Raw genomic sequence first — 27,302 nt, forward strand, 5'->3', positions numbered from 1 at the left:
AAAAGAGGCAAGAAACAAGAGAAAAGAGTATGCAAAATGCCCTGGTCATGGAGAAAACAAATGGTTCAGATGCAGATGTGAATCCAAACACATAAATAATTATATTAGATGTAACTGGGCTACGTATTCCAACTTAGACTATGTTTAAAGAAAATCTATATGCTGTTATGAGAAAAATACAAAAGGATTAAAACAGATAACGATGTATTATGCAAATACTAAACAAAAATAATACAGCTACATTAATATATAAAATACTTTAAGGCAATAAAGCTTTGGTTGAGACTGATTATGAAGGACATTTCATAATAGAAGAGTCAATCTACCACAAAGACATAACAATTCTAAATTTATGTTCACTTAGTAAACTAACTTCCAAATAAAAGATTGACACAAAAGATATGCAAATCTACATTCACATCATAATATTCTATCACTTCTCAGGAACTGGTAAGAGCCAGGTAAGAAATCTGTAATAATCTAGATCTGTAAAACATGATTCAATTTGACCTAATAAACCAAACAGAAACCATCCAGTAAGGATAGAATACATACTCTTTTCAAGCAATCATGTAATATTTCTCAAAATTGACCATATACTGGGTCAAAATGGATGTCTCAATTTCGAATATATGTTTAATGATAATGTAACATTATACTGGAGTCAACATGACTAGAAAGGTTTCAAATGTTTGGAAATTAAGCAGTACATTGCTAAGTAATTCACAGGTTAAAGAAAAAAATCAGAATGGAAACTAGAAAACATTTTGAAATGAATAATAAAAATACAGCGTATAGCCTTAAAACGCAGATATTAGAAAACAACTAAAAATCAATTTTCTAGGCAATCGTCTCAAGTTAAAAAGTCCAGCAAATTAAAGCCAAAGAAAGGCTGAGCGTGGTGGCTCATGCCGGTAATCCCAGTACTTTGGGAGGACAGGGCAAGCGGATCGCTTGAGCCTGGGAGTTTGAGATGAGCCTGGGCAACATGGAGAAAGCCCATCTCTACAAATAATACAAAAAACCCCAAAAGTTAGCTGGGCGTGGTGGCACGTGCCTATAGTCGCAGCTCTGCAGTGAACTGTGATGGTCATACCACTGCACTCCAGCCTGGGCAACAGACTTGAGACTGAGACTCTGTCTCAAAAGAAAAAAAAATAGAAAAAATAAACTTAGGAGCAAGAATGAATAATAAAAAACTATTTCAGCCTTGAAAGTAACTTTTTTAAAACATGTAAGTAAAAAGTGTTTTTGACAGTTTTAATAATACTCTGACTTTTCCAAGAACTCCCCTTCATGTAAACTAAGGGAAGTGTGTGCTTTATTTTGTTCAAAACTTCAAAAGCAGGGCATGACTCTTGATAAAATCTTATCACCAGCAGCAAACTATTCATGGTACCATCTCCATGTGTAGTTACCATTGTGATTCTATATACTGGAGCAAACATCTGACTATTGCATTATGTTATTTTTGTGCTGTAGTTGTACCTGAGCATTTGCATATTGAAAAATTTATTATAAATCACTTTTTTCTTTTCTACTGTAATAGGGAATTATAGTCTATATCGTAACATACTGAATATAAAGTTATGTTTAGATATATTATGAATTTCATTTCATGATGGTAAAGGGGAAATTTCAAAATACTTTTAAGAAAGTATCGGGTTTGACAGTTGAAAATCTCTGGATTTGATGATTAAGGTCCTTCTCAGCCTTAACAGTCTGAGATTTTTTTGTAACCATTACTACCAACAACAGCTTTGTTCTATTTTGAAACTAGTGTGTGGCAGGCACTGTAAGTGGAACAGTATCTCATTTAAATCTAATCACCCTTATAATAGGTAGTAATACTGTCACTGTTTATAAGAGAAAACAAATTCAGAGGAGTTAAATAATGTGTTCAAGTTCACATATCTAGGAAGTATAGAGTTGGAGTGACTCCAAACTCATGTTCGTTTCACTCACGAAAAGGTCATTAACGTACATTACTTTCCCTAGAAGAATTAAATACTATCTGTCGACAAGTGAGGTTAGGCTCATGTAAGCATCTGTAAGAGTGTCTGCCCACCACAGCAAGAAAGAGGAGAAGATGGAATGTATAAATATAGTAGGTGTCTTTTGAAAGTCAGGTACCTTTTTAATCACGTAAGGTAGTTATAAATGGATGACATCTAAAAATATATCAGAATAAGTTTCAAGCCATGCAAAGTTCACCAAAACAATGTTTATTTCCAGTGTTTAATTGGGTATGCACACAGGCATGACACAGGTTTGGATTCATTAAGTCCTCATGCAGAATTATATTCTTCTCGATAAAGAAGCCAGTTCCATCCAGGATCCACTATCTACACACCTATGTTACAACATTTATATCAAATCTGGTATCTGAAGAAAAGATACACATTTAATATGTTCATTTAAGTTACGTATTTTACAGAAAGATTAAAAATTCAAGTCACACAAAACTCAAAAACTGTATTAAAAGTTTGAATATAAAACTCAGATCCACCTGGAATGACTAAAGAATGGAAGTTCTGTATCCACCTGTGTTAAAACTGGTAAATGTAATGAAATTTGTTACCGATAAAACGCATTCATTTATTCAATGTAAGTTATCTAATTTTAACAATATGGCACCCTAAAAACCAACTGTATTTTTATGATGAGGCACTTTTGTTAGTGATGAAACCAAAAGAACAAATTTGCTGCACACTGATGCCAGCGATTTTCTTCAGTGATTTTGGGTATATGCTATGTAGTAAGTTGCAACAAATACCTTGCTCATTTGTGTGCAACTATCCGATATATTTTTAAATATATATATATATGTTCTTCTGGCTGTAGTAATGCACTGTAAAGCTATTTCACAGTGCAAAATGATGAAACCAGCCCAAATGAAGGCTGCATAATAACAATTCTGATACAAGAAAATATTGACAGAGTTACTGGAACGTGTAACAGTAGTTTTTTTACTTGCTAGAGTGGACATACCCCCAGTTTAAAGACAGGGATGAAACTCTGCTTTATTGCCTGGGGTTTCAGACAGTTTACGAGGCTGGGCATTCGCTGCAGAACTAGCATTTTTGCTCATGTTCTGGAAGCCTTCTCCGTTTATTTGGTCAGATGACTGCGGTGGTATGGAAAGAAGGGGCCTGTTGGTTGAAGCCAAGGTGCTGGAAGAACTGCCTGTGTCGCACTGAAAAGACAAAGGTGTGTCGGTAGTGGCTGTTTCTCGTGTGCTTGGGTTCTCTGTCTGGGGATCTCCGATTTCTCCTCTGCTAAGGTCAGAGGTACTGGTGCGTAGGCGTTCCCTGGCCAGCCAGTCTGAGATGGAAAGGTCCTGGGCTGAGCATTTTGGTTTTAACCGGTTCACAGCTGAAAGTTCTGATTCTCTCTCCCCGCTCTGCTCATGCACTTTCCAAAAATTCAAAACACTGATTTCAGTAGCATCTCTGTGCCCTCCTAGCGTATGTCTGCGCCGGATGCTTTTCCTTTTAGCAGTCTCAGCATTCGCTTTGTGGTTCCCTACTCCAAACATGTCATCCGCAGGGGCTCTGGGTCTCAGTTTTAACCGATCTGCTATTTTTGTTTTCCATGTGGGTTCCTGTTTTTCGGATTCGCCTCTGGTGGGGGTCAGTAAACTCCCAGTTGACTTTCCTTTTTTCATAACATCAAACACTTTAGTTAATGAAGGTGCTTCTTTCTCATTCTTGGCATCTCCTAGACTTCCACTATCTGACTTGAACCTAGCTGATTTTTTCCTGGAGAGAGTATCACATTCGATGAGTTTATGGGAACTGAAGAGCTGTCTCCGGCTATCTAAACTTGATGTTAAACTTCCCTCGGTGCAACTCACTTCGCTTCCTTCAGAATTTCTCCGGCTGTTCTTAGTCACTTCTTGCAGTTTTCCTCGGAAAAGCCTCTCTGAAGTCAAGGCTGTGGGGAAAACGGGAAACTCGCTCTCGCTGTCGGTTTCCACAGGCCGCCCCTCGCTGATGAGTTCGCTTCTCTCGTCGTCTGCCTCGTCCCCCTTGCTCTCTGCCATGGATTGCACCTCAGGGCTCAGTCGACTGGAGTCCAGGCTAGTCAAGTATGTAGCAGATGATGTGGTGGAATAATCTGAGGTGATGGTGCTGATGTTGGCCAAAAACTCGCTATGTTTCGTTTCTGGACTGGTTGATTTCTTCATGGAAAACCTTGCCAGGGAGGCCTGGGAAGACGTGCTAAGCAAAGTGCCAGAGTCAGAGCCTGTCTCTTCAAGGTGGGAGGACTTCTGTGCCAGAAGTGACCTGGGGCTCTCTTTCAGGATGGCAAAGCGACAGCTGAGAGTTGGGGACTTGTTATGTTTTGAGTTGTGTGGCGGTGAGGGTTCTTCGGAAGGCGTGCTCTCTTTTCCTAGTGATATCTTTTCATCTTTTGTCGTGCTGGGGTCTTTCCTAGTGCTGTTGTCTTTGGCAATGATGATCTTCTGTTTTCTGCCCAGTGTCTCACTTTCCTTTTTGGACTCTTCTTTAGTATCATTGTGACACTGTTCCACATTTTCTTTCTTAAAAAATACATTGTCCAGTTCATCTTCTGAGCTGCTAGGCTGTGCTTTTTCTTTTGGCTTCTTCCTCTTGCGACTAGCGGCTGCAAAGATGGAGGACACAAGCAGCTCCCTGCTATACTGATCCTTGCCAGATCCCCAAGAACCCTGGGAGGCGAGAGAGAAGACAGACTCTGAGCATGAGAATGCAGCTGAGTTCATGTTCCGACAAGCTTGTCTCCCAAATATTTCTTATCAAATTATTATCTACTAAAGCTCTGGAAGCATCAACAATGCAATTAGCTTTTTTTTTTAATTTTTTTTTTTTAACACCTCTTTTTACCTTGCACCAAAGCCAAATTTTTATTTAATGAGTCCAACTTCTTGCCTGGTGGTATTTAACTGCCAAACCACAGCTCATACACATCTGCCTTTCCGGCAAACAGTCTCTGCTTAGTGCCAGTTCCTATCAATATCCCCCAAACACCTGACCTTCCCTCCTTCCACAGTGCCCAGGCCTGCTTCACTTCCTTCATTTGGAACACAGGCATGAGATAGGTTAACCAATATTGTGACATGGTCAAACATCATAGTCTGATATAGGTTATTAAATGTTTATGACTGACTTTAATTTTCTAATTACAGGTATCACATGATATAGATACTGTATCAGATAAGCTCATTGAGATAAGGAAACTCTGGTCTTCCATTAGTTCATCCAGGAGGGATCTTCAAGGATCTGCCTTAAGTAAATCAGGTTGGTACTGTCTTCATTTATCTCAAGGTAACAACGGAATTAGAATATTCAAAAAACAGGTCAGGTGTGGTGGCTCATGCCTGTAATCCCAGCACTTTGGGAGGCCGAGGCGGGTAGACTGTTAGAGCCCAGAAGTTCGAGACCAGCCTAGGGAACATGGTGAAGCCCTGTCTCTACAAAAAATTAACTGGGCATGGTGGCACGCACCTGTGGTCCTGGCTACTTGGGAGGTCGAGGTCAGAGGATCACCTGAGCCTGGGGAAGTCGAGGCTGCAGTGAGGCATGAGGGTACAATTGCACTCCAGCCTGGGTGACAGAGTGAGAACCCATCTCAGGAAGGCAGGAAGGAAAGATCAATTAACATAAGTAAAAATAAATCCTTACCACAGAAACACTTTAGTGCACTGTTATTGGGAAAGTTATTTGCTATGTATAATGGGTTCTTTAAAACATTTTTTTTCTAAGATGGAGTTTCACCATATTGCCCAGGCTGGTCTAGAAGCCTTAGTCTCAAGCTATCCTCCCACCTCAGCCTCCCAAAGTGCCAGGATTACAGGCATGAGCCACTGCATCTAGATATAATAGGTTTTCGATTGCAACTATTAATTCGTTCCTAAATATCTGCTGGTTTAACCACACACTTTTTGAGACAAGCAGGTAGGCAGGAGGTACGCTGAGTAACAGAAGCCGACAGTATATTTCTCTATTGCCTAAAAATCTTAGACAAGTTAAAACTGCTCTATTTAAAGTAAAAATTCAGGCTGTTCTATCAAAGAATTCACCAAGATGAAATCACAGATGAATATAACTTTGTTTTTATATTATAAAGACTTTCGTAATTATCCAGCACATTTCCCCACATTTTGCTAAAGACTAATAGTTGTGACTGGGCTCTGAACTGGGAGACCTTGATGTCCATCCTCTCTAGCTTGCTAGGTACGAGCAAGTGATTCACTTTTAAACATCTCAATTCCATGGCAAGAAGCAATTAGATTATACTGTCTTTAAGATTTCCTTAAGGGTCTCTTTACAATTCTATGATCATATGCGTGTTGGGGCAAATTACTCTACTTTTCTACAGAGACTGTTAGAAGTAGTTACTCATATCATTGGGATATCCACTATATTACAGGCATGATATAACACCACTATAGATAAGATGAAAAGGCTATTGTAATAACAGGTTAAGAAAAATGCACCTAGAGAAAGGAAAAGCAGGGATTTCAACAGAGTTAACAAAACTGTTCTAGATTAAAGAAGTCTAAAGAGATTTGACAATGAAATGGAAGGAATGATCCTTGACTGCATTCTGTATAAGGAAGTAAAGAATATTACTGGGACAATCTGTATAAACACTGCACATTAGATAATAATGTATTGTACCTACATTAGTTTCCTGAGTATGAAAATTACTCTGTAATTATATAGGAGAATGCCTCAATTCTCTGGTGATATATGCTGAAGTATTTAGGTGTAGTGTTATCTCTACAAGTAACTATCAAATGATTCAGAAAAATCTCTACAAGTTAACTATCAAATGATTCAGAAAAAAAGTGTGAATTTACAACTGATAAATCTAGGGTAAAGGATTTGGGTGCTATCATTTTAGCAGCTTTTCTGTAGGTTTAACATTTTTCAAGATAAAAAGCTGGGCGAAAAGATGAACATCACAAGTAACAGAGACATGATAAAATATTTTTGTAAGAATTATAATTTAATCATATGGAGTCCTATTATGATATTTAAACATGATACATAAAATTCATGTCTCATTACAAAATATAACAATGTTTTAAGAAGTCTGACAATTCTAGTTGCTACTGCCTCAACAGAGCAAAATTTAGATCCACTGACTTGACAACAAACTATTCAAAAAGTTGTATAATTGAGGGAACACAGATTGTGTAAAAATATTATTAAAAAATTAGTGATTTCACTGAAAAGGCAAGACTATAGTGTAAAAATGCATAACAAAAAAATTGATAGTACTTCTGAACTATTTACAGATGATACGATGTTTGGGATTTGTGTAAAGATGGTCCTAGAGGGAGGGAAGCACGTGGCATGCAGAGGAAACAGAGCTGGCCGAGTGCTGATAATTATTGGAGCTGGAGATGGGTACAGGGAGGCTTCTCGTTTTATTATTCACTTCTGTATATGTTAGGACCTAATTTTCACATTAAAGAATGGCCTAGATCTTTGTATTATGCCAAAACTGCACAATGAGAAGAATATGAACTTTTGAGTTTGTATTCCAAGTCAAAATCCAGTATTATTGTTTTAGGAATTCATTTTTTATTATACTTTGTTGCTCTGTCATTAGACACAGAGAGGAATGCATTTGAATATCAACCATAACAATCAACAATTCCCCCCTAAAATATTTCAAATTGTATGAAACAATTTACCTTAGATTTTGTTGAGTCACTAGTAGCTGAATCTGTGAAAAGTTAAATAAAACATGGTCAGTATTAGCCAATCTTTAGTGCTTTCCACAAACAATGCAAAACTTATGGAAAGACAGGCACAGAACAAAATGTGAAAGCAAAACTCAAAACAATAGAACACAGTGGATAGTCAGAGCTCACAAAGATGCAAGCTGCACCACAGAAAGCCACCGCCATGAAAGGATGCTGTGAATTGTAGGCAGAACCAGCTCAATGATAGAAATGGCAAAGGAGCCCTGTACTAAACAAAAACAGAAATACTCGTGTTTATTAGATTTTCTAAATATTAAATCTAGCAATAAAGAAGCTTGAGGACAGTATAACAACAATGTTTTTTGTTTGTTTTTTTATGTACCACATCCTGTATCTGAAACTGATACACAATGTAGAACTTTTAAGAGTGTTGGCCGCCCTAGCTACAATTGAGACACTCATACTGGTGTGTTTGATTTTTGTCAGACTTAAATTTTCTAAGCATTATGCTGTACACGTATGGATGCAAAAGAGGCATTAAGATAATCTTGCTTCCAGGTCACTTTGGTTTTATAATAAATAATGTTTATCTTTGTGCTTCAGACCCCAGTTCCATAGCAGTGCAGTGAGGGATCCTTTTGACTAACTTGCTACCAGTTTTGCAATTATCTATTAACAAATGCTATTATGGAAATGGAAAAATGGAGACCATAATTTTACTGTCTGGCAAAAACTCAGATTATACAATTACAAAGAGGGTAGGAAGGGGCTAGCAATATTCAGGATAATACCAATTTTGCAGTTTCATCTTTCAACATTAGGGAAATTGGTTTTCAGAATAATGAGCTGAGCCCCATGCCACGCCCCTTTTAACACATGGCTAAATGCTTTATGACTTTAAGAACTGGTAGACCATACCATGCTATTTCTCCTCAGGGTCTGCTTCAGAAATAACAAGAAACAGCAGAAAAACTTTTAAGAAAGTAGTAGTGATCTGTTTACAATAATCTTAAGAGAAACTTTACACCACAGATCAACTATGTTTGCATTTACAAGAATCGGGGGTTTCTGCAGACAAGGCAGCTACAGTGTGGACAACAGTCCTCCTTCTTCCTACAGTTCCAGCTGTCCATCAGGGACATCACAGAATCCACTAGTGACATTACCGTGTGATAGACTCCTCCCACTTCGCCTGTTCAACATCAGTATAGATTTGCCTGTGTCAGTAAGAGCTGAAAAAACCCTTTAGGACTAAAACAAGAACTAGAGACAAAGGGAGAACATTGTGTAAAACAACATGCTAGATTAGTGCAACAGTTTGGCAGGAGAAAGTTTTCATTCAAAAGAGCCTAGAAGAACTAATACTTAACCAAGCATTAGGGTGGCAACAGGAAACGGAAGAAAATAAATCTCAAATAGGCTGGCTTTTACTGTGACAAATAAAACACTGTTATTTATGAAAATGGAGCCCATTACCAGTTCAACAGATTTAACTTGCTGCTTTTAAACAGAACTCCTGGCTCAAGAATAAGAACTACTTATACAGCCCAGATCATACTTTCTGCCATCACAGCAACCACATACTCAGTAGCATATATCTGTTTTACCTTGTGATGACTATTACATGGAAACTGTGAATTAAAAAAAAAAAAAAAAAAAAGAACAAAACAGTGGTTTGCATGCTCATTTCCCTCATAGTTCCATTCTGACAAACATTACATTACAACTGCATGCACTGCCAATGGCATTAGAGTCACTGGAAGATAATTCAGATCAATCGGAAAAGGAAGATTAAGGTTTTTTATTAGTAGAAAGGAAGAGAAAAAGAAAAAAATCATAAGTAACAATTCACTATGATTGATTTGCTCTTTCATATTGTAAGAATGTAGCTTTCAGCCTAGAGGTCAAGACTGCCCAGGCAAGAGTTACCTGATACATCTCCTGGGGAGACTCCTGTCCTTCCAATGTTGGTGAGTAAATGATCTATGTTTGGCACTGGCTGGGAGTCTACTGTGCTTTCCTCCTGCACTGTTGTCTATGGTTAATAAACAAAGATCTCTTCATCATCTCTTCAAAGATACTTTCTTTAAAATTTAAACAACATTTAGTAAAAGACACATTCCTAAGTAAAGCACCTGTGCTTAATGTTTTTACACTGTTTACGCATAATTATCTGCAAAATAAGCACTGTACTGGTATATTCATTAGATCAGAAACTGAGCTAGAGACCTGCTTCCGGGGCGCAAAGCGGACAATAGCATACAAAGCAGGAAGTTGACATTGTTGGCGCGCCAGGATCTTGTGTCCCAAATGAAACTAACTGAGTACAAATGCTGACGGACAATACTTACAAGAGGCTCATCAGCACCTTCTTCTGTGAAAAACCAGTCATGCTAAAATTTAAAAAAGGTAAGAAGAGAAATTAAACAAGCCTTTAAATATATTGATATCTTGGAGGATAGTATAGAAAAAGGGTAATTTTCTTAGGGAAAAATATTACAACCAACCTCTCTGACCACATAGTGGCTGCCCGTGAAAATGAATTTTCTTGTAGGGATGAAGCATGAACTTACGTGCTGGATGAGCGTTTCTACGATCTTGTACTGGTCAGGCATGTGGGTGACCATGTGGGTCATGTTGTCTTCTGATGTTCGAACAAGGGTTGGACCAAACACTATTGCTAGGTTTCTTGGTTCCATCTGAATGGGAAATACCAGAATTTTTCTTAAAGAAGTAGGCTGAAATTCCCATTGTAGGATTTTTGGTAAAGAAGAATATAAACAGAAAAATGGCTTTGATGTAGATTTAAAAAATGCTTTCTAGCAAGGTTTTTTTTTTTTTTTTTTTTTTTTTTTTGAGACAGGGTCTCACTGTCACCCAGGCTGCAGTGCAGCGGCATGATCATAGCTGACTGCACTCTCGACCTCTTGGGCTCAAGTGATCCTCTTGCCTCAGCCTCCTGAGTAGCTAGGACTATAGGTATGTACCACCATGCCTGGCTAAGTTTTTTAAATTTTTTTTTGTAAAGATAGAATCTTATAATGTTGCCAAGGTCACATTACAAGACCAAGATTTCAAGGTCTTGAAATCCTGGCCTTAGCTTCCCAAAGTGCTATGATTCCATGTGTCAGCCACCACAAGTGGCCTAGTTAGGATTTTCAAAGCAAATGTGTACAAAATGTTTCTTCTGCATTAATGATAATGTGCATTGCATAATTAGCATTCATTTTTTTTCCAAGAAGTCTTTGATTGAAAAAACTGATTTGGTTCAAAACGAGGGTTACCAAAGCTGGATTAACTGATAAAAATGTTAAAATCAAAGGAAAAAAAGCTTGCAGAAGATTACAGGCACACCTGTAGTCCCAGCACTTTGGGGGACCGAGTCAGGTGGATTGCTTGAGCCCAGGAGTTCAAGACCTCATCTCTACTAAAAATAGCCAGGCGTGATGGTGTGTGCCTGTAGTCCCAGCTACTCTGAGGCTAAGGTGGAAGGAGGTAGAGGTTGCAGCTTGGGCGACAAAGTGTGACCCTGTCTGAAGAAAAAAGGAAAAAAAAACAAAACAAAATTCCCTCCCCTTGAGAAATGAAAGTGGAAGAAATATGAAAGGTTACAGATTTTCCCTCTAGTACATCAAAATCACTAATGTGTAAACACCCAATGGTTGGAAATATTACTTCTGACCCATTTTTACCTGAAACCAATCTTCTGAAGCTCTTTGGTTGGGTTTGCTTTGCTCTGAATGCCTCACTCTTTTGTATACTTCTCTGTTTATGCATTAATTTCTATAGACGGTATTCCTTGTTTAATTATCAGACTGTCAGAGGTATGGATCTTTTGCTTTCCTTCATTAAATCTTACAATGTCTGATATATTTTGAATTCAGTATTTGATTAAAATAACTTTAATCAACCCTAATAACATATCAGGGGGCTAAAAATCACCACCGAACTCAAAAAGCCAAACTGGAAAAAAGGGAAAAGCAATTGCTGCACACCTAACATGTTAACTAGTGTAGCACATACCTAACGACACCATCACTGCAGAGGAATAAGAGGAAATTGTGTTGAAATCAGGATTTTTCTAGAGAGTTGGCTTGGTAGAAAGAAACTATGTGTGGGAAAGGTGTACTTAAAACTGGGCACGCAGAAATGTTTCTGGTCTCCCTCTTAGAATATGTACTCATCCTACTCTTCTATCTGTGCTGGTGTTGGTGGCTCAAAAAACACAAGTCTACCACCTCAAATGCCTTATGTAAAATTTTTACTAGATTCTTGACTATGATTTATGTTTTTAGACTAATGATAACATGCATTAATATTTATATGTATACACAGTAATATTTTATCTGGGTAAACAGTTTCAGCTGGTTCCTACATAAAACTGATAAAATAGTGTACAGTTTATTCATAAATTTAAAAATTCTATTTTTCTTTAATATTCCATAAAATACCATACCCTTCTTCAAGATTCAGTGTAATTATATTAAAGACACAAAAAATTCTGCAGTAAAAACCTATGCTAAAGATTAATTCAGTACTTTCTAAACTAACTAGACCAACACTCTTTTCTCTGTACTGATGAATGATATAATAGATTTCAGGAAACACTGACATTAATTGGAGACTACTTCAGCTACAATTATATTGAAAACTCTTTGGCTCCTACAGTATGAATTTCTGGAAACAGTCTAGGCTTTCATTTCCTTTTTTTTTTTCTCCCTAACCATTTTGTAGCCCTATCACTACGGAGGAAATTGAGCATCTAAAGGAAGTAAGCTTCTTGATTTGCAGGTAATAGAGGTTGACACTCTTCTCATATCAATCCTTACTACAACTTCCAGAACATGCACAACGACTAAACTGATCTATCTAAATCACTCAGAAAAGAGTGTCAGCAATATTCCTGAGCTTGTGGTATTCTTTCATTTTCTTCTCCAGAAATTAAAATGACTGTTTCAGTACTTTAAGAAGTAATGCCCTTGAGTTAGAAAATCATCATTTTACAATCTCTGATGATATAATGGATTTAGGCAATAATCATCAAAAAACTAAGTTAAGACTACAACCTGTCAACCAAAATACCATGTGTAGACCTTGTGTGGATATTGACTTAAGCAAATAACCCTACAAAGACAGTTTTACAATCAAGAAAAACTGAATGGGGTTGGGCATAGTGGCTCATGCCTATAATCCCAGCACTTTGGGAGGCAGGTGGATTGCTTGAGCCCAGAAGTTTGAGACCAGCCTGGGCAACATGGTGAGACCTTGTCTCTAACATAACTTTTAAAAAAAGAAAAACTGAATGTGAACTGAGTATTAGACAATATAAAGAATATATTTTGTGGTGTTAAAAGGGATGAAAATGACTTATCTGTTTATGTCTGTTTTCACTGTATTCTATTTGGCCTTTTGACTGTTGTAGCGTATGCATATCTTACCTCTTCAAAATACTGATATACAGCTGAAAAATCAGAGCAGTAAAATTTCTGACTTTTTCATTTTTCTTACTGAATAACCATACAAGAAATCTTTTAAAATATCCTTTTAAAATGGTGACAACTGGTATTTTGGGATCTTTTGCTTTTAAAAACAATTTTAAGAAGAACTTACCCAGTTTGATGTTGAATTTATAAACCTTTTATTGACTATTTGGCATGAAGGAATGAAGCATATCTTTTAAACTAAAGCCACTAAAAGTACATTTCTCAAATAAGCCTTTAACATACCTTATTTTTTTCTGAATTTTCTGCCACTGTCTTCAGATGAGCTGAAAGGAACTTAAGTGTTTCATAATGATGTTCAGGCAAATCGTGAATCTGAAACACATTATTTTCACGATGGATTTAGAGGCTGAATTTTAGTTGTATCCCCCAAAATATAAAATAATACCTACTAGTCTTTTTAATGTTTTCAGACGATCTAGAGGATCTTCTTTACGATTGGCTTCAATAAAATCAGCATATTTATCTGATGACAAGAACAATAAAACAAATTTATTTTAAATTGCTTAGGTGAATTGTAATCTAGTTTCCCTTTAAGGATTAATTTTAAACCACAACATAAGAAAGATTTCTACATAGTCTTTGAAATGTAAATCTCTAAAATGTAAGTTCCCTGCAGGAACCATCCTATATTTACACAGCCTGTCCATTCTTCCCCCACCCTCCAACAACATCTAGTAAAGTGTCTTACATGGCATTTAAATACTTGGCTTGACTGGAAAAACATTTTTCTACTCATTGTACCTTATTACGTCAGAAGCCATTTGAATGGTAACAATAATATTAATTTGGCTGCAAATATGTATGAACAAGATAATACATATGTTAATCAACCTAAACAACTTTTATGTTTTTAATATGAGGGAGAACTCAACAAAGCCTCCTGTTTCCTTTGACCAAGACATTTTGTCCTGGTTCAATGGAATACTCTATGGTTTTCCAACTGTAACTTGAACCATTTCATCTGATTATCTATCTTTCATGGGAGTTAACTCACCATTTGTGAAGAGAGGCTCAGGGAGTTTTCTGAAGAAGGATTTTAGTAAACTGCTTATCACATTCAAATCTCGCCATTTCTAGGTGTACAAAATAGAAATACAGTATTTTCATATCCAATACCACCAAAGGGAAAAAAAAGGATCAGTTATTCAAATAAGCAAACTTACATCATCTTGTATATCAATATCAGCCATTCCCTTGTTGAGTTCTTCTTGCATACTTGAGATGGCTGCATTATTTCCAGGAACTCTATAAATACCTGTATATTCAAGACCTCTTTCTTCAACTAATTTGCAACATATGTCAACTATTAATGGAATATACTGAAAAACAAGAAATAAACATTTTATTTAATGCAGCACAAATGTTTAGTAGTTGTATATCACAGCTAAAATGCCCCTTTCGTCCAAAAGGAAACATACATTGCTGTTATGTAATATAAAGAATAGAGACATTACAGATCTGGGAATAGAAAAAACCTGCAAGAGATATTTGAGACAGTAAGAAGAGAAATAGACTGAGAGAAAGAGGGACCCCCAGAGAGATAACATTGTAAAAAGTAAGAACAGGTAAGGAGAATGTGGAAACCGTTCAGCTGAATAAAGAGACAGTCAAGAAAAGAAGGAGGTGAGAGTAACATCAATTCATGATATGAATCCTAGCATAAATATATACACACACATTTGCATGTATTATATTTTCTTAATTAGGTCCTTGTTCTCATCCTTGTTTTAAGATGCTAAAAGCAGAAACAGACATGATTTGAAGATGAATTGTTACCGACCATTTCAGACACATTCCTAATGGTTGAATATTCAATTTCAGAGTCAATACATTAGAAAAAAAGCATTACAGGTCAGAAATACTTAGGGAAACTAAAGTCTGCTACGAAGAGGAAAATAGATTGACAGTCTCTGTTGTCTGAAAGGCTGTATACTCAGATCCCATTATAATCACAACCGAATTAATGACTTTAGGAAATCCGGTGGGCTGGTGTCTCCTACCCGATTAGTATGAGCTGGTGGGCAGTCATCTAGTCGGACGCCGAACGTTCCTGTAGCAGTTGGCTTTTTCTCAAATGTCTTTCTCATGATACTTGGAATGCCTTTTCTCCATGTGCCTTTGTCTTTTGGGGGACTGGTATCATCTTTTGATTGCCAGTCAAAATAAAACAACATAATAAAACGGAAATGAGTGTTTAAATCATGACTTTAAAAACATTTTATCAATGTTTACATAAATCCAAGTCCTGTAATATAAATAATACATCCTATATTTAACAAAAATATGTTCTCTTCCATATAACTTATACTTCTTCATTCTTTTATAATGTGTGCTATAATTTTCTTTAAAACAGCAAAAAAATAAATAAAATCAGTGTGTCATCTTTATAGTGAGACTTCAACAAAGGGAAAAATAATAGTTTTATTTCATAAATGATAGGACCTGAATCCTCCAAGTCATTTAAATTTGTAATGTCTCTGATTTAAGTATTGTTTGTATTTTCCTTCACTTTCTCTTTATAATGAAGCTGGTGTCTTGGGCCTCACAAAGGGAAAGGCCCAATGAGCCCAGACCAGGCCTACTGTGAATTTTGAGCTAGTTGACATGGGGCCTGGTCAGTAGAAATGGTACAGAAAACATAAACGTACCTCTCCGATGCCAATTTTAAATCATCTTATTTACTTGTTAGAAAGCTAACATCAATACCTTTACTGAGAAGTTTCCTTTCCGACTCTTCCTTCGGAGAGTGTGGGCTTTGAGTCTTTGGCTCTGATTTAGCACCAAGCAAAGTTTGCCTGATGCTGAGACTCTGGCGAGGTGTTTTTGGCAACTGCTCTGCTTTGCTGTTGAAGGAAATGACATTTGTTAACTATTATAGTCATCCTCCTCTATCTGTGGTTTCAGTTACCTGTGGTGAGCCATGGTCTGAAAATATTAACTGGAAACTTCTTGGAATAAACAATTCATAAGCTTTCAATTTTGTACAGTCCTGCCCAGAATAAGAATCATCCCTTCATCCAGAGTAGCCACACTGTATACGCTACCCACCCGTTACTATATGGGAAAAAATATAGTGTAGAGAGGATTTGGTACTATCTGCAGTTTCAAGCATCCACTTGGGGTCTTGGAATGTATCCTTGCAAATAAGGGGGATGACTGTACTGATTTTATATCCAAATTAACTGCAGGCAAGGTGGGATTCTCACCTCATCAGACTGTTATATTCTTTTATTCTTCGACTAATTAGATCCCTGTTAGTGACTCCAGTGTCCTACAGAATAAATAAAGTAAAATTAGAAAATCAATTCTAAATATCAATAAGTAAGTGATGATCCCTACTCTTTTGAGGCTTTGTATTGTACTGCTTTGCTTGTTTAACAAAAACATTACTATCATCTGTTCTCAGTGGAGCTGTTTCAAAGCTTCTATTCAACATCACCATGTGACAAATGTTTCAAGTGCCTCCCAACATTGCCAAAGGGTTTTGTTTCTTTTCTGTATCCATGCAATACCTAGGATAGTACCAGCAAGTAACAAGTTTTCAATACTTATTGAACTGATCTGTCCATTTAAAAATAAATGACTACGAAGCAGTGTTTTCTCTAATACCAGAAAGAATGATCAGTGTTTAAAAAATATACGTGTAAGTGATTTTTCTTCAAAAAGAAAAAGAAATAATATAGGTGGATAAAAGATGGAAACAGACTGCCAGAATGTGTTAGTGACTAATTTGTAAGGACAGTGAAACCAAGGATCAACTAGTATCAAAAGATGCAGTTACATTACCAGAAAAGAAAAAAAGAGAAAAGCTTAAAATTTGCTTGATTTTTTTTTTAACCTCTGTGAGTTAACTTGTATAAAATGCTATATGGTAAACCCAGAGTTGACCATAACGTGATCCTTTTATTCCTATTCATTCCAATTATACATTGATATTGAGTGGGGTTGTCAATTTTTTTTAACTTGCCTCGTTTTGATTGATACAGTTTACAAAGAATACAGTCTTTAAATACAGGAGTAAGTTATCTTGAATTTAAATAGACCATTCCAACTTATCAGCTAAGAGATCATATGATTAAGATCTAGAATAAGACTGCCTGGATTTAAATCCTACCCCGATGCTTAAGTCGCTGTGTGACCTTAGGGAAATGATTTAGCCTCTCTTTGCCGCAGTTTCCTTATTTGTAGAATGGTGGTGATGATAATAGGACACATTCATATGGTTGCTGAGATTAATGCATGTAAAATGTTTAAAATAGTATGTGCCATATGCTATGTGCTCAGTGAATTACTGTTTTCTCATCTATGAAACTGGGGAAAATACTTGTGTACCTGTGTCTTAAGATTAGATGGTGATGATAATAGCTCACACTGAGTAAATGTTTATTACCTGGCAGGCATTCTTCATATGCATTACCTCATTCAATCATCCAAACGGCTACTATGTGTCACAGAACAAGTCATCTGAAGGAGTTTCAACAATGACAGTCTACTGCCCGAGAGAGTGCCTGACACATAGTAGATGCCTGTTACACAGAACTCCTCTGAACTATTACTTAAAGCTGAAATCCACATCTAAGTTCTTATTCTCCCTATTTTGCAAAAATTCAGGTCTGATGCTCTCTGTATAGCGGGTAGTTGTACAACATAGGTTGCACTGATAAAGATCTGGTGTTACTTTTTAACCACAAACAAGGCAGAGTGTAAACTACCAAAGGAAAAAAGCACACTTTTCCTATGATACACGTTTTAGTACTTTGAATTGGATATAATGGAAATGACTAAATTAGAACATAATCTGCATAAGTTTACATTTAATGTAGGCATTCCTGAGTACTATAAGAGAACTCTGTGCCCCTTTTTTGGTTATAATAAATGGGCATGAAAAGTGAAAACACAGTGAAGAAAAAACTGTTAATGATAAGAAAATACTTCAGCAAATGCTGACTTAATCATTGCTAAATTTGCTTGATAAAGTTTATAGTTATATGTACTTTAAAAACCATCTTTCCTGTTGAAATTCCTACTGTAAAAATATCTTGATGATCATAATTCTCAAATCCCTAAACACTTCTGCATGAAAAAGAAAAGCTGGGCTAGGCGCAGTGGCTCACACTTGTAATCCCAGCACATTGGGAGGCCGAGGTGGGCAGATCACGAGGTCAGGAGATAGAGACCATCTTGGCTAACATGGTGAAACCCCATCACTACTAAAAACACAAAAAATTAGCCGGGCGTGGTGGCGGGCACCTGTCGTCCAAGCTACTCGGGAAGCTGAGGCAGGTGAATGGCCTGAACCCGGGACAGGGGGCTTGCAGTGAGCTGAGATCACGCCACCGCACTCCAGCCTGGGCAACAGAGGAAGACTCCGTCTCAAAAAAAAAAAAAAAAAGCTGACTTATTATTTTTGAAAATGCAAGTTTTCTTAGAAACTAATTATTGTATGACAGTAGGCTATATCATATTCTTGACTGTATAATTCTATTAACAAAAATCATCAGTATCACTCTGCATTTATATGGTTATTTATACTGGTAAGTATGTTTACTGTAACTTAAGCACTACAACGATCCTGTCTTTGAAAGATGGAAATGGATCTGGAACAACTTGGTCACAAACGACCAGGACTAGGAATGTAGTTCACTGCTTCTCGGTATGCAGAATATATAAATAACCTATGTTTCTAGTTCAGTGATGGTGATTTTCCAATATGTGAAAATAATATAAAATAGGTATGTCTGAGTTTTCCATCAACTGTTTTACATGAAAATAGCACATTATAATTTTTTATAAAAATGATGTATCATATTCCTTAGATCTTTGTAAGAAAGTGTTGTGAAAGGGTCACATTTCTCCAGCATTCCTTTGAACACCCACCTCTTCGTTTAGGTTGCTGCTGTCCTGGATCGTCTTGATCCAAGCTAACATATCGTCTCTGTCTTCCGCCTGAAACAGGCATTCGCAGTCGGATGTGGTGAGTCGAAACACATTTTTCCTCTTGGTCTCACTGTAAGAGATGTCTATCAAGCAAGCATTAACACTGATGGGCTGCTCTTCCTCAGACGGAGTCGTCTGCTCTCTTTTATCTTTGTACAGGTAGAGTGAATGACCCCGAAGTACAACGTACATCTGTTTCCACGGCCGAATACTTCCACCAACTCGCTAGAAAACATGCGACATTGCATGAATAGTCAGTATTTGGCTAAATCTTTGTGACAGGATAAGCACATTAAGCAACACCCTTCCTCTGCGCTTATACATAACTAGTGTAGCAGGTGGCAGATTTAGCTCAGTACCTATTTGTGAGGAGAGGAAGATAAAAATTGTGGACCGTAAACCGAGTTAGGCAGTGTATGCATATCAAAGTCAAGGACAGTGAAATCCCAACTTTAGTTGGGAAGGCAAAATGAACAAAGCAAATCAAAGAAAACAAATGTAGCAAAATACATCAAAAACAGTAACGGAACAGAAAATTTAAAAATCAGTCCAAAAAACCTTTTGAGTGAAAGACTTACGACTTAGAGCACACAAATGACAGAAACTGCAGAAGTTCTCAAACAATTGTATACTTAACTAATTAACAGAGTTCATCAACTTAATATGGCTTAGTAACTCTATCCACATCCAAAGTGAGTTTTCTGACAGCATTAAAATATTCTTATATATAAGCTGTCCAAATATTATAGAACATTTTTGCGGCAAAGTTTTTTTCTATTGAAATCTACTGGATGCATATATTGATATTTTTATGCTTGTTTAATTCTTAAAATACAATGAAACAAACTTATAAAGGTAACTTAAACTGAGAAAAGAGATATAAAAATTTAAAACTGAACTGCCACTTCCTAAAGGACAATGGGAATAACCCATTGCTAATAAACTAATAAGAAGGGCAGAGTTCCTTCTTAAATACTTTGGTTTCTTTTTTACATTGCCAAAACGTAAGACAATATGCATGTTGACTACATGCAGCTAACACACAGGACAAAAAGTACTAAATTAAAGCAATAATTAGAATTTTTTTAAGGAATACTTTTTTAATGTAGAAAAACATAAATTTTTTTTTCACTCTTTAATCTGGGTACCATGCCATTTTATGTATACAGGTTTTATGGTTTATTTGTCAGGGTCTGCATTTCTGACAGTCAGGGTGGCTTAGAAAACACACTACCTTGCCCTTATCGGTGACAAGAGGCCGGAAATGGAGCCACCCTTCCTTGGCAGCATCACTGAAGACCTCTGAGGAAGAATCTTTTCTGGACCCAGAGTCTTCCGATGACTTTTGGCTGTCTGTGATCTATAGAAAGGACCAAGAAAACAAGGGAAAACAGCATTTTCCTTTATAAATATTTGCACATTGAAACTGCTTTGTGGAAAACTCTTATTTAATGTTTCAAGTGAAGGGCTATTTTTGAAAAATCCTAACTTTGTATTTTTAAAAATTTCTAGTCTCATTTAAAAAATGTGAATTGACTATCATTTTTTAACCATTAAAAATAACAAATGGTACAATTTTCCTGTTCTCATCAGTTCACATTTTAGTGAAAAATGAGAAAATGATCGTTTTGTGATTTATGTCATTTGAAGAATGAAAACAGCAAGATGCAATAACGAATGGCTGAGAAACAGCTAGAAACTGGTGATGCTGTGGCAGGGCTTCTCTGAAGAAATAATATTTTGTTGAAATCTGAAGGAAAAATAAGGAGCCAGCCATAAAAGGTCAGAGGGAAGAGAAGTTTGGTGAGAATGTATAGCTAATGACTGTATATCATCATTATCACTTAAAATGTTCACTGATTAATGTGATCAACAAACAGCTAATTCTAGATCATTAAGGGTCTTTTAGGCCATGGTAGGAAGTGTGAAAGAAGCATTAAGTGACAAATCAGGGGAGTAACTGAACACCCAGTTCAAAGCTCACTCTGAGTACTCTGTTGAGAGTGGATTCTAAAGGGACAAGCATGAAAAGAGCTGCGACTACAGGAATCCAGGTGAGAGATGATGTCAGCTTGCATTTAAGTAGCATAGGTGAAGACAGGAAGATTCAGGGTAGTCTGGAATTGATATGGGGGAGAGTGAAAAAGAAGAAACATGGCTAGTTCTGAGATATTTGGCTTCATCAAGAAGATGAATGGAAGTGAACTTGCTGAGATGGGGAAAACTTAAGGGATAATGAGGTCTGGGGGTAACGGGTCTAATCATCACGTAAACCTTGAGTTGCTGATTAAACATCCAAGTGACGGCAGCTGACATGAGCTGCAGTTCAGGAAGGAGGTCAAGGATAGCCACGTAAACTTTGGGAAACCTCTGCATAAGATCACTGAGGAAATCAGGGTAGATAAAGAAGGGTCAGAACAACTCTGGGCATTCCAATATTTAGATATTAGGTGGAGCAGAGGGGATGGAGAAGTAGCCTTTCAGTTAGAAAGAAGAACAGGAAAGTGTGGCAAGATGGAAGCCAGCAGAAGAAAGTGTTTCAGGAAGGGAGCTGGAAATTGCATTGAATACCAGCAAGGGTTCAAGTTAAAAACCGACGTTAACCATTAGTTTTGGAACCTGAATGTCAGTGTTGTTCTGATGTGTGTGAGCTGAGAAGAAGTAGAAACTATAGTTTTTTTCAAGGGGTTCTGCTGTGAAAAGGAGTAACGAATAAAGCGGGATGTGGATTCCAGGAAGGTTTCTATTTTAATGTAGGAAATAGAACATGGGTGCATACAACAGTGAACAAGTCACTGGAAAAATGATGACTGTGCAGAAGGGGACTGAGAAACTTAGAGGCAAGAGAATCCAAAGAAGTGTGGGGGTGCACAGTAATATTTATGGTAAGAATAAGGAAGGCAGCAAGTGTGGGTATAAAGGCTGGGGATGGTGGCTCACGCCCGTAATCCCAGCACTTTGGGAGGCCAAGGCGGGCGGATCACCTGAGGTCAGGAGTTTGAGCCTATCAACATGGCAAAACCCCATCTCTACTAAAAATGCAAAAATTAGCCAGGCGTGGCAGGCACCTGTAATCTCAGCTACTTGGGAAGCTGAGGCAGGAGAATCGCTTGAACCCGGGAAGTGGAGGTTGAGAAAGGCAGGAAACTGATATTTTTGGAGATGGTAAATAAGGAAATTCCTGTCTAATAGTTTCTATGTTTTCAGGGAAGTACGAGGGGAGGGAGAAGAGAGAGAACAGGGGTGGAGTGAGGGGTGTTAGGGGAAGCCACGAAATAATTTCCAGGATAGAAAAACATACAACAAAATACAAAAAGGACTGCTGGGCAGTTAGATTTCTGGCCTTGAACTGATAAAGTCAGAAAAATCAGCACAACGTGCATCAAGTATTACGTACTTGAATATGTATAGAAATTAGAAGAGAACATTTTATACATGATATTTTCCAAATGTACTCAATACTTACAGAATAAAAGATTACAATATTTAAATATTAAATGTCTACTGGGTAAAAGAAGTACTTCTCTATGAAGAGAGAAACTAAGGTAAGGAGAAACTCTAATACTAACCTTGATTCCCTTCAGACTAGATACGTGCTTAAAGGACCTGTTGGGAAAAAAATACATAAATATTTTCAATAAGTGCAAAAAAAACTTAAAGATATAAGAATAATTTTATTACCATTAATCTTTCAATAATAATCTGACATTTCATCATTAATACGTTAAATGTCCCCTATTCAATGGAAGTGAAAAAAAAAAGCTAATTTTATAAAAAACTTTCCACTCAGTAATTAAAACTTTCTTAATTGATCTGGTAAGTTAAAATTGTTTCTGCTTAAAGTGTGGGATTTTCTATTTTTTTTTTTAATCAAAGACAAAGCTACACAGGCTGAACACTGGGTTTTATGTTATTAGTTAACCATAGCTGCAATGCTATATTAAGAATTTCCATGATGTTAATTATGATCAGTAAGCAGTTGCCAGCAGCAGCCATCTTCAGAGAGATGCTTCCTGTCATCTCCACTCATCCTGCTGGTGGATACCCTGAACTGGAAATGTGGCAGGGAGGGCGCAGTTAGGGACAGTCCCGGCCCTTTACTCTTCTACTCCAACCACATTCTGACTGCTTTCAAAAAGGAGGACAACTGTTGCCACTGAAAAGGCTCAGTGCTTCAGGAGACAGGTTCATGTTAAAGTAATCGAAAATAATTTAACTTTTATTAAGGGACAATAAAACTTTTTAAAACTCAAAATTCATTTAAGAAACTTAGAGTTTCTTGAAGATGTTACTAGAGGTGTCACTGTTCTCTCCTCTCAGAAACGCCCCCACCACGCCACAAACAACAATGTAATAAGAAACAGATATGCAAACTCAATCTTCAACCATATCAGAAGACACTGTAACTCTGAACTACCCTATACAAACAAAAAAAGGTGGCTAACTGCAGTGAAGTAAACAATGGATACAGGAAGAAAGAAGAGGGCACTGTTACTTGCAGATCTCAAAACTGCAGTACATTGATTTCTGAAAGATTGAAACCAACCATCCATTGTTTGGAACAATGGAAAATAGCGTGCTGAAGCTGGCGACAGGAGCCTTGTTTGTTACCACGGAGTATCAGAGGAGAATGAGGAAACATACAGTCCTGCCATCACTGCAGGAAACAGTGTGTAGTTGGTGTAGGCTGCGGTAGACTCTGAAATAACGGCAGTTTTTGATATCTTATAATGAGGAAGAAATAAAAGCTAAAATAGCTCACAAATCCAACCCTGTATCTTTAGGAAAATTCCTGCTAGCCTGGAAGCAAGCCCTGCTAGCCACACACAAACCTCCCTGAAATAGCTGGTCCAGAAAGAACTAATTTTATTGGAATATAAAGAATAACCAAATGGAACCCTCAGAGGACTGTATGCAAAAATAAAAAAGACAAATAGCTCTTTAACACAAGGTTCAATATCATAGATGTCAGTATTCCCCAAGTTAATTTATAAATTAATCATTGTATCAATGAAAATGTACATAAGAATTCAAGAACTACAAAATCTGAATTTAAGGTTCAAATACTAAAATAAAAATAGCCAGGAGAATTCTGAAAAAACATAAAATAATGATGGATAATAGTCTTACCAGATAAGAAAGACACCATAAAACTACCATAATTAATAGAACCTGTTATACATTAATATACAGATAAATCAACTGAATAGAGCCCCAAAATAAAATTAAATACATATGACTTAGTATATAATAAAGATAATGTACTGGTGGGAAAAGGATGACATTCAACAGGTGCTTTTGGGACAACAGAGATATTAGAAAATGTAAAGTCTCTTTATCTCACTAATTAGAATAAATTAATTCCAGGTGAGTCAAAGTTGTGAGTTTACAAAAAAAAAATAAGTAAACATAACTTTTGTTATAATTCTGGAGTAGAGACAGAATTTTTCGATACGACTCAAAATTCAAAGGCCACAAAAATATTTCCTAAATTTAGCCACAGAAAAAATTTCAAATATTTTTGCATGGTTTAAAAAAAATGAAAAATATTGAATTAGGAAAGACTTGCAACACATCACAGAAAAATGTTAGCTTCTTTTATATAAAAAGGATGCAGAAGTCAGAAGAATCCATAGAAAATAGTCAAAAAATATAAAAAATCAGTTCACAGAAAAATATATCTTAAATATATGAAATGGTGTTCAACTGGTAAGAAAGCGTCAAATTAAAACTGCAAAATGCTATTATGATAATTAAAAAGATATGTATCAAAGTCTAAACAATACACTGTGTTAGAATATAACAGCAGAGGCTTTTGTATATTGCTGGTGGGAATGTGGTTCGGTATAATTTTTATGGAGAGCTATTAACAATATATATTAAAATTAAAAATATGGCCAGGCATGGTGGCTCATGCCTGTAATCCCAGCACTGTGGGAGGCCGAGGTGGGTCGATCACCTGAGGTCAGGAGTTCCAGACCAGCCTGACCAACATGGTGAAACCCTGTCTCTACTAAAAATACAAACTTAGCCGGGCGTGGTGGTGCATGTCTATAATCCCAGCTACTTAGGAAGCTGACGCAGGAGAATCGCTTGAACCCGGGAGGTGGAGGCTGCAGTGAGTCGAGATCGTGCCATGGCACTCCAGCCTGGGCAACAAGAGCAAAACTGTCTCAAAAATAAATAAATTTTTAAAATAAATAAAAATATACCTTTGATGTAAGAATCCTATTTTCAATTGTATTTATTCACACATGTGCTAACTGCACTATGTACAAATATAGTCAATAAAGTATTTGTGATAGCATAAGATTTGATCACTATAAATGTCTATTAATACAGAGTATTGGTTAAGTATATCATGGTATAAACTACTCAATGGAAAATTAAAAAATCATGAAACAGCATGAGCCAGGACTATATGCATTTAATGATCTCTAAGATCAGTGTCTATATCATGTGTCATTTGTTTGTAAAAATAATTAGAATACAATACACATATATGCATATTTAGGTAGTGTACATATGATTTTATGTACAGAATAGCTCTAGAATTACACAAAACAGTAACATATTATGTCTGAATAGTACTGAATGGCTGCAGTTTTTAGGGTGAGAGTATTTAACATTTTTCTACCATGTTTGTGTGTTATTGATTTTTAAAATTCAATTTAATGTTACCATTAACAACTTTATTTGCATTTCTAATGTCAAAGTTAGAAAACATAAGACTATCATTCAATTCTGAACTTATATGTCCAGGTCATGCTGAATACCCATCCACATGCAAATATTTAAAATAATACACCTGAGACTTACAATTTTGCATCTTCTCTGTAATCATCCAGACCCTCATCATATGATTTTGATCTTTCTGTCTTTGAGTTGGGCTGAGCATCCAGGCTAGGAGGGCCAACAGATTCTGTAATTAATTAAAATTCAGTATTTAGACATTCACAAGTGGTTCCCAGATTCTTTTAATGGTGGAAAGATCAGTTTATCATACTGTTCTAAGCGGAAAACAGAGCATGAGATATCGTTTACAAAACCACCCTTTAGACATACCGTGGTCATGTGAGAGCTGACGGCGAATTATGGGAGCTGAAGTTGTGAGGCTGGGAGGAACTGTTGCTATGGAGGGGACCTGAGAGGTAGAGGCTGATATAACAGCAGAAGCAGGGATATGTGCAATATCATGATCAATGCTAGGGCTAGTTGGTTCATCTGTAAGAAAAAAGGAAAATCAGAATGTTCAATGACCTAATTGTTATTAATAAAACTCATAGTCAGTAACATTATTAAGGGGGTCAGATAAAGATTTTAACACTTCACCACCAAAGCACATCATTAAATGACCTATTCAGTCTGCTAAAAATTGATTTACAGTTATTACTCTAGTAATTCTAAATAATTCTGAGAATACGGTATAAGAAATTAAATGAGCTGCTCTGCCAACCAATTAATGCCTTCACTAACTAATTGTCAAGGTACTAAAGTTTATAGGTACCTCGAACCTAAACCTATCAAACCAGAGCAATAATCATATACCACCCAAAAGAATTACTTTTCAAATTTTAAATGTATCACAGATTATCACTTCAGGAAATTAAGCAAGGTGATTGGTTGAGGCTCAGTTTTCAAAGCATTAATTCCTAAAACCGTATCTCCTCCCTCAACCCCACACAAGTGTATCTCAATTTCTGTAGAAAGACAAAGTCCAGTCTCTAGCTTACAAAATAAGTTTCCAGAGACATTTGTACAAAATTCTTACTCTTATAAAAACATCAATGATTTAAATTCTAATTGAGGCCAAGAAATGTAATTCAATAGGATGCTGGAACTATAATCCTTAAAATTAAATGCCCCAGAATAAAACCTGTTAAAGAATGTACTACAATGATAAACCAGGGTTTTGATGCCTTGATTTAAAAGGTCCAGCTATGTTAATTTTGACTAAATTCTAAGAATGCTGTACCATATTATCAGGATTTTACTCAAAAAGACCGATAATGTTACAAAAATATAACATTTCCATCTTATGGCCAAAATCAGTAAATTCTAACTAAGTTTAGCTTATTTTCTATTTTTACAACTTTCTTTAAAAGCAGCTCTTTACATTTTAGCAAGAGAAGACATTTTGGAAATTTCTCTATGCACCA

The 27,302-nt window shown here is 36.5% G+C and overlaps 1 protein-coding gene across 16 annotated transcripts in view; it reads right to left on the reverse strand.

Annotated features, from left to right (window-relative positions):
• Nucleotides 1-2,209: 2,209 nt before the first annotated feature.
• The window catches only part of ARHGAP21 (Rho GTPase activating protein 21), a 132,718-nt gene continuing 107,625 nt past the window's right edge, over nucleotides 2,210-27,302 (reverse strand). For 4 of the 16 annotated variants that reach the window (XM_005564803.5, XM_045399694.3, XM_065520422.2 and 1 more), the window contains 17 exons: nucleotides 26,209-26,367; nucleotides 25,963-26,065; nucleotides 22,713-22,749; nucleotides 20,378-20,503; nucleotides 19,084-19,368; nucleotides 16,413-16,477; nucleotides 15,913-16,049; nucleotides 15,207-15,349; nucleotides 14,370-14,525; nucleotides 14,201-14,279; nucleotides 13,596-13,669; nucleotides 13,429-13,518; nucleotides 10,276-10,401; nucleotides 10,054-10,095; nucleotides 9,632-9,737; nucleotides 7,691-7,722; nucleotides 2,210-4,693 (listed from right to left, as the gene is read on the reverse strand). In XM_005564803.5, coding sequence (XP_005564860.3) covers nucleotides 2,999-4,693; nucleotides 7,691-7,722; nucleotides 9,632-9,737; nucleotides 10,054-10,095; nucleotides 10,276-10,401; nucleotides 13,429-13,518; nucleotides 13,596-13,669; nucleotides 14,201-14,279; nucleotides 14,370-14,525; nucleotides 15,207-15,349; nucleotides 15,913-16,049; nucleotides 16,413-16,477; nucleotides 19,084-19,368; nucleotides 20,378-20,503; nucleotides 22,713-22,749; nucleotides 25,963-26,065; nucleotides 26,209-26,367 — 3,455 coding nt within the window. In that variant the 3' untranslated portion in view covers nucleotides 2,210-2,998. Of the gene's footprint in view, nucleotides 4,694-5,489; nucleotides 5,613-7,690; nucleotides 7,723-8,620; nucleotides 8,895-9,150; nucleotides 9,334-9,631; nucleotides 9,738-10,053; nucleotides 10,096-10,275; nucleotides 10,402-13,428; nucleotides 13,519-13,595; nucleotides 13,670-14,200; nucleotides 14,280-14,369; nucleotides 14,526-15,206; nucleotides 15,350-15,912; nucleotides 16,050-16,412; nucleotides 16,478-19,083; nucleotides 19,369-20,377; nucleotides 20,504-22,712; nucleotides 22,750-25,962; nucleotides 26,066-26,208; nucleotides 26,368-27,302 lie in introns of those variants that run through there. The other 12 variants (XR_010577872.2, XR_012417536.1, XM_074001246.1 and 9 more) reach the window with 8 other exon arrangements.

The sequence above is a fragment of the Macaca fascicularis genome, chromosome 9, assembly GCF_037993035.2.
Source record: "Macaca fascicularis isolate 582-1 chromosome 9, T2T-MFA8v1.1".
Taxonomy (NCBI): Eukaryota; Metazoa; Chordata; class Mammalia; order Primates; family Cercopithecidae; genus Macaca; species Macaca fascicularis.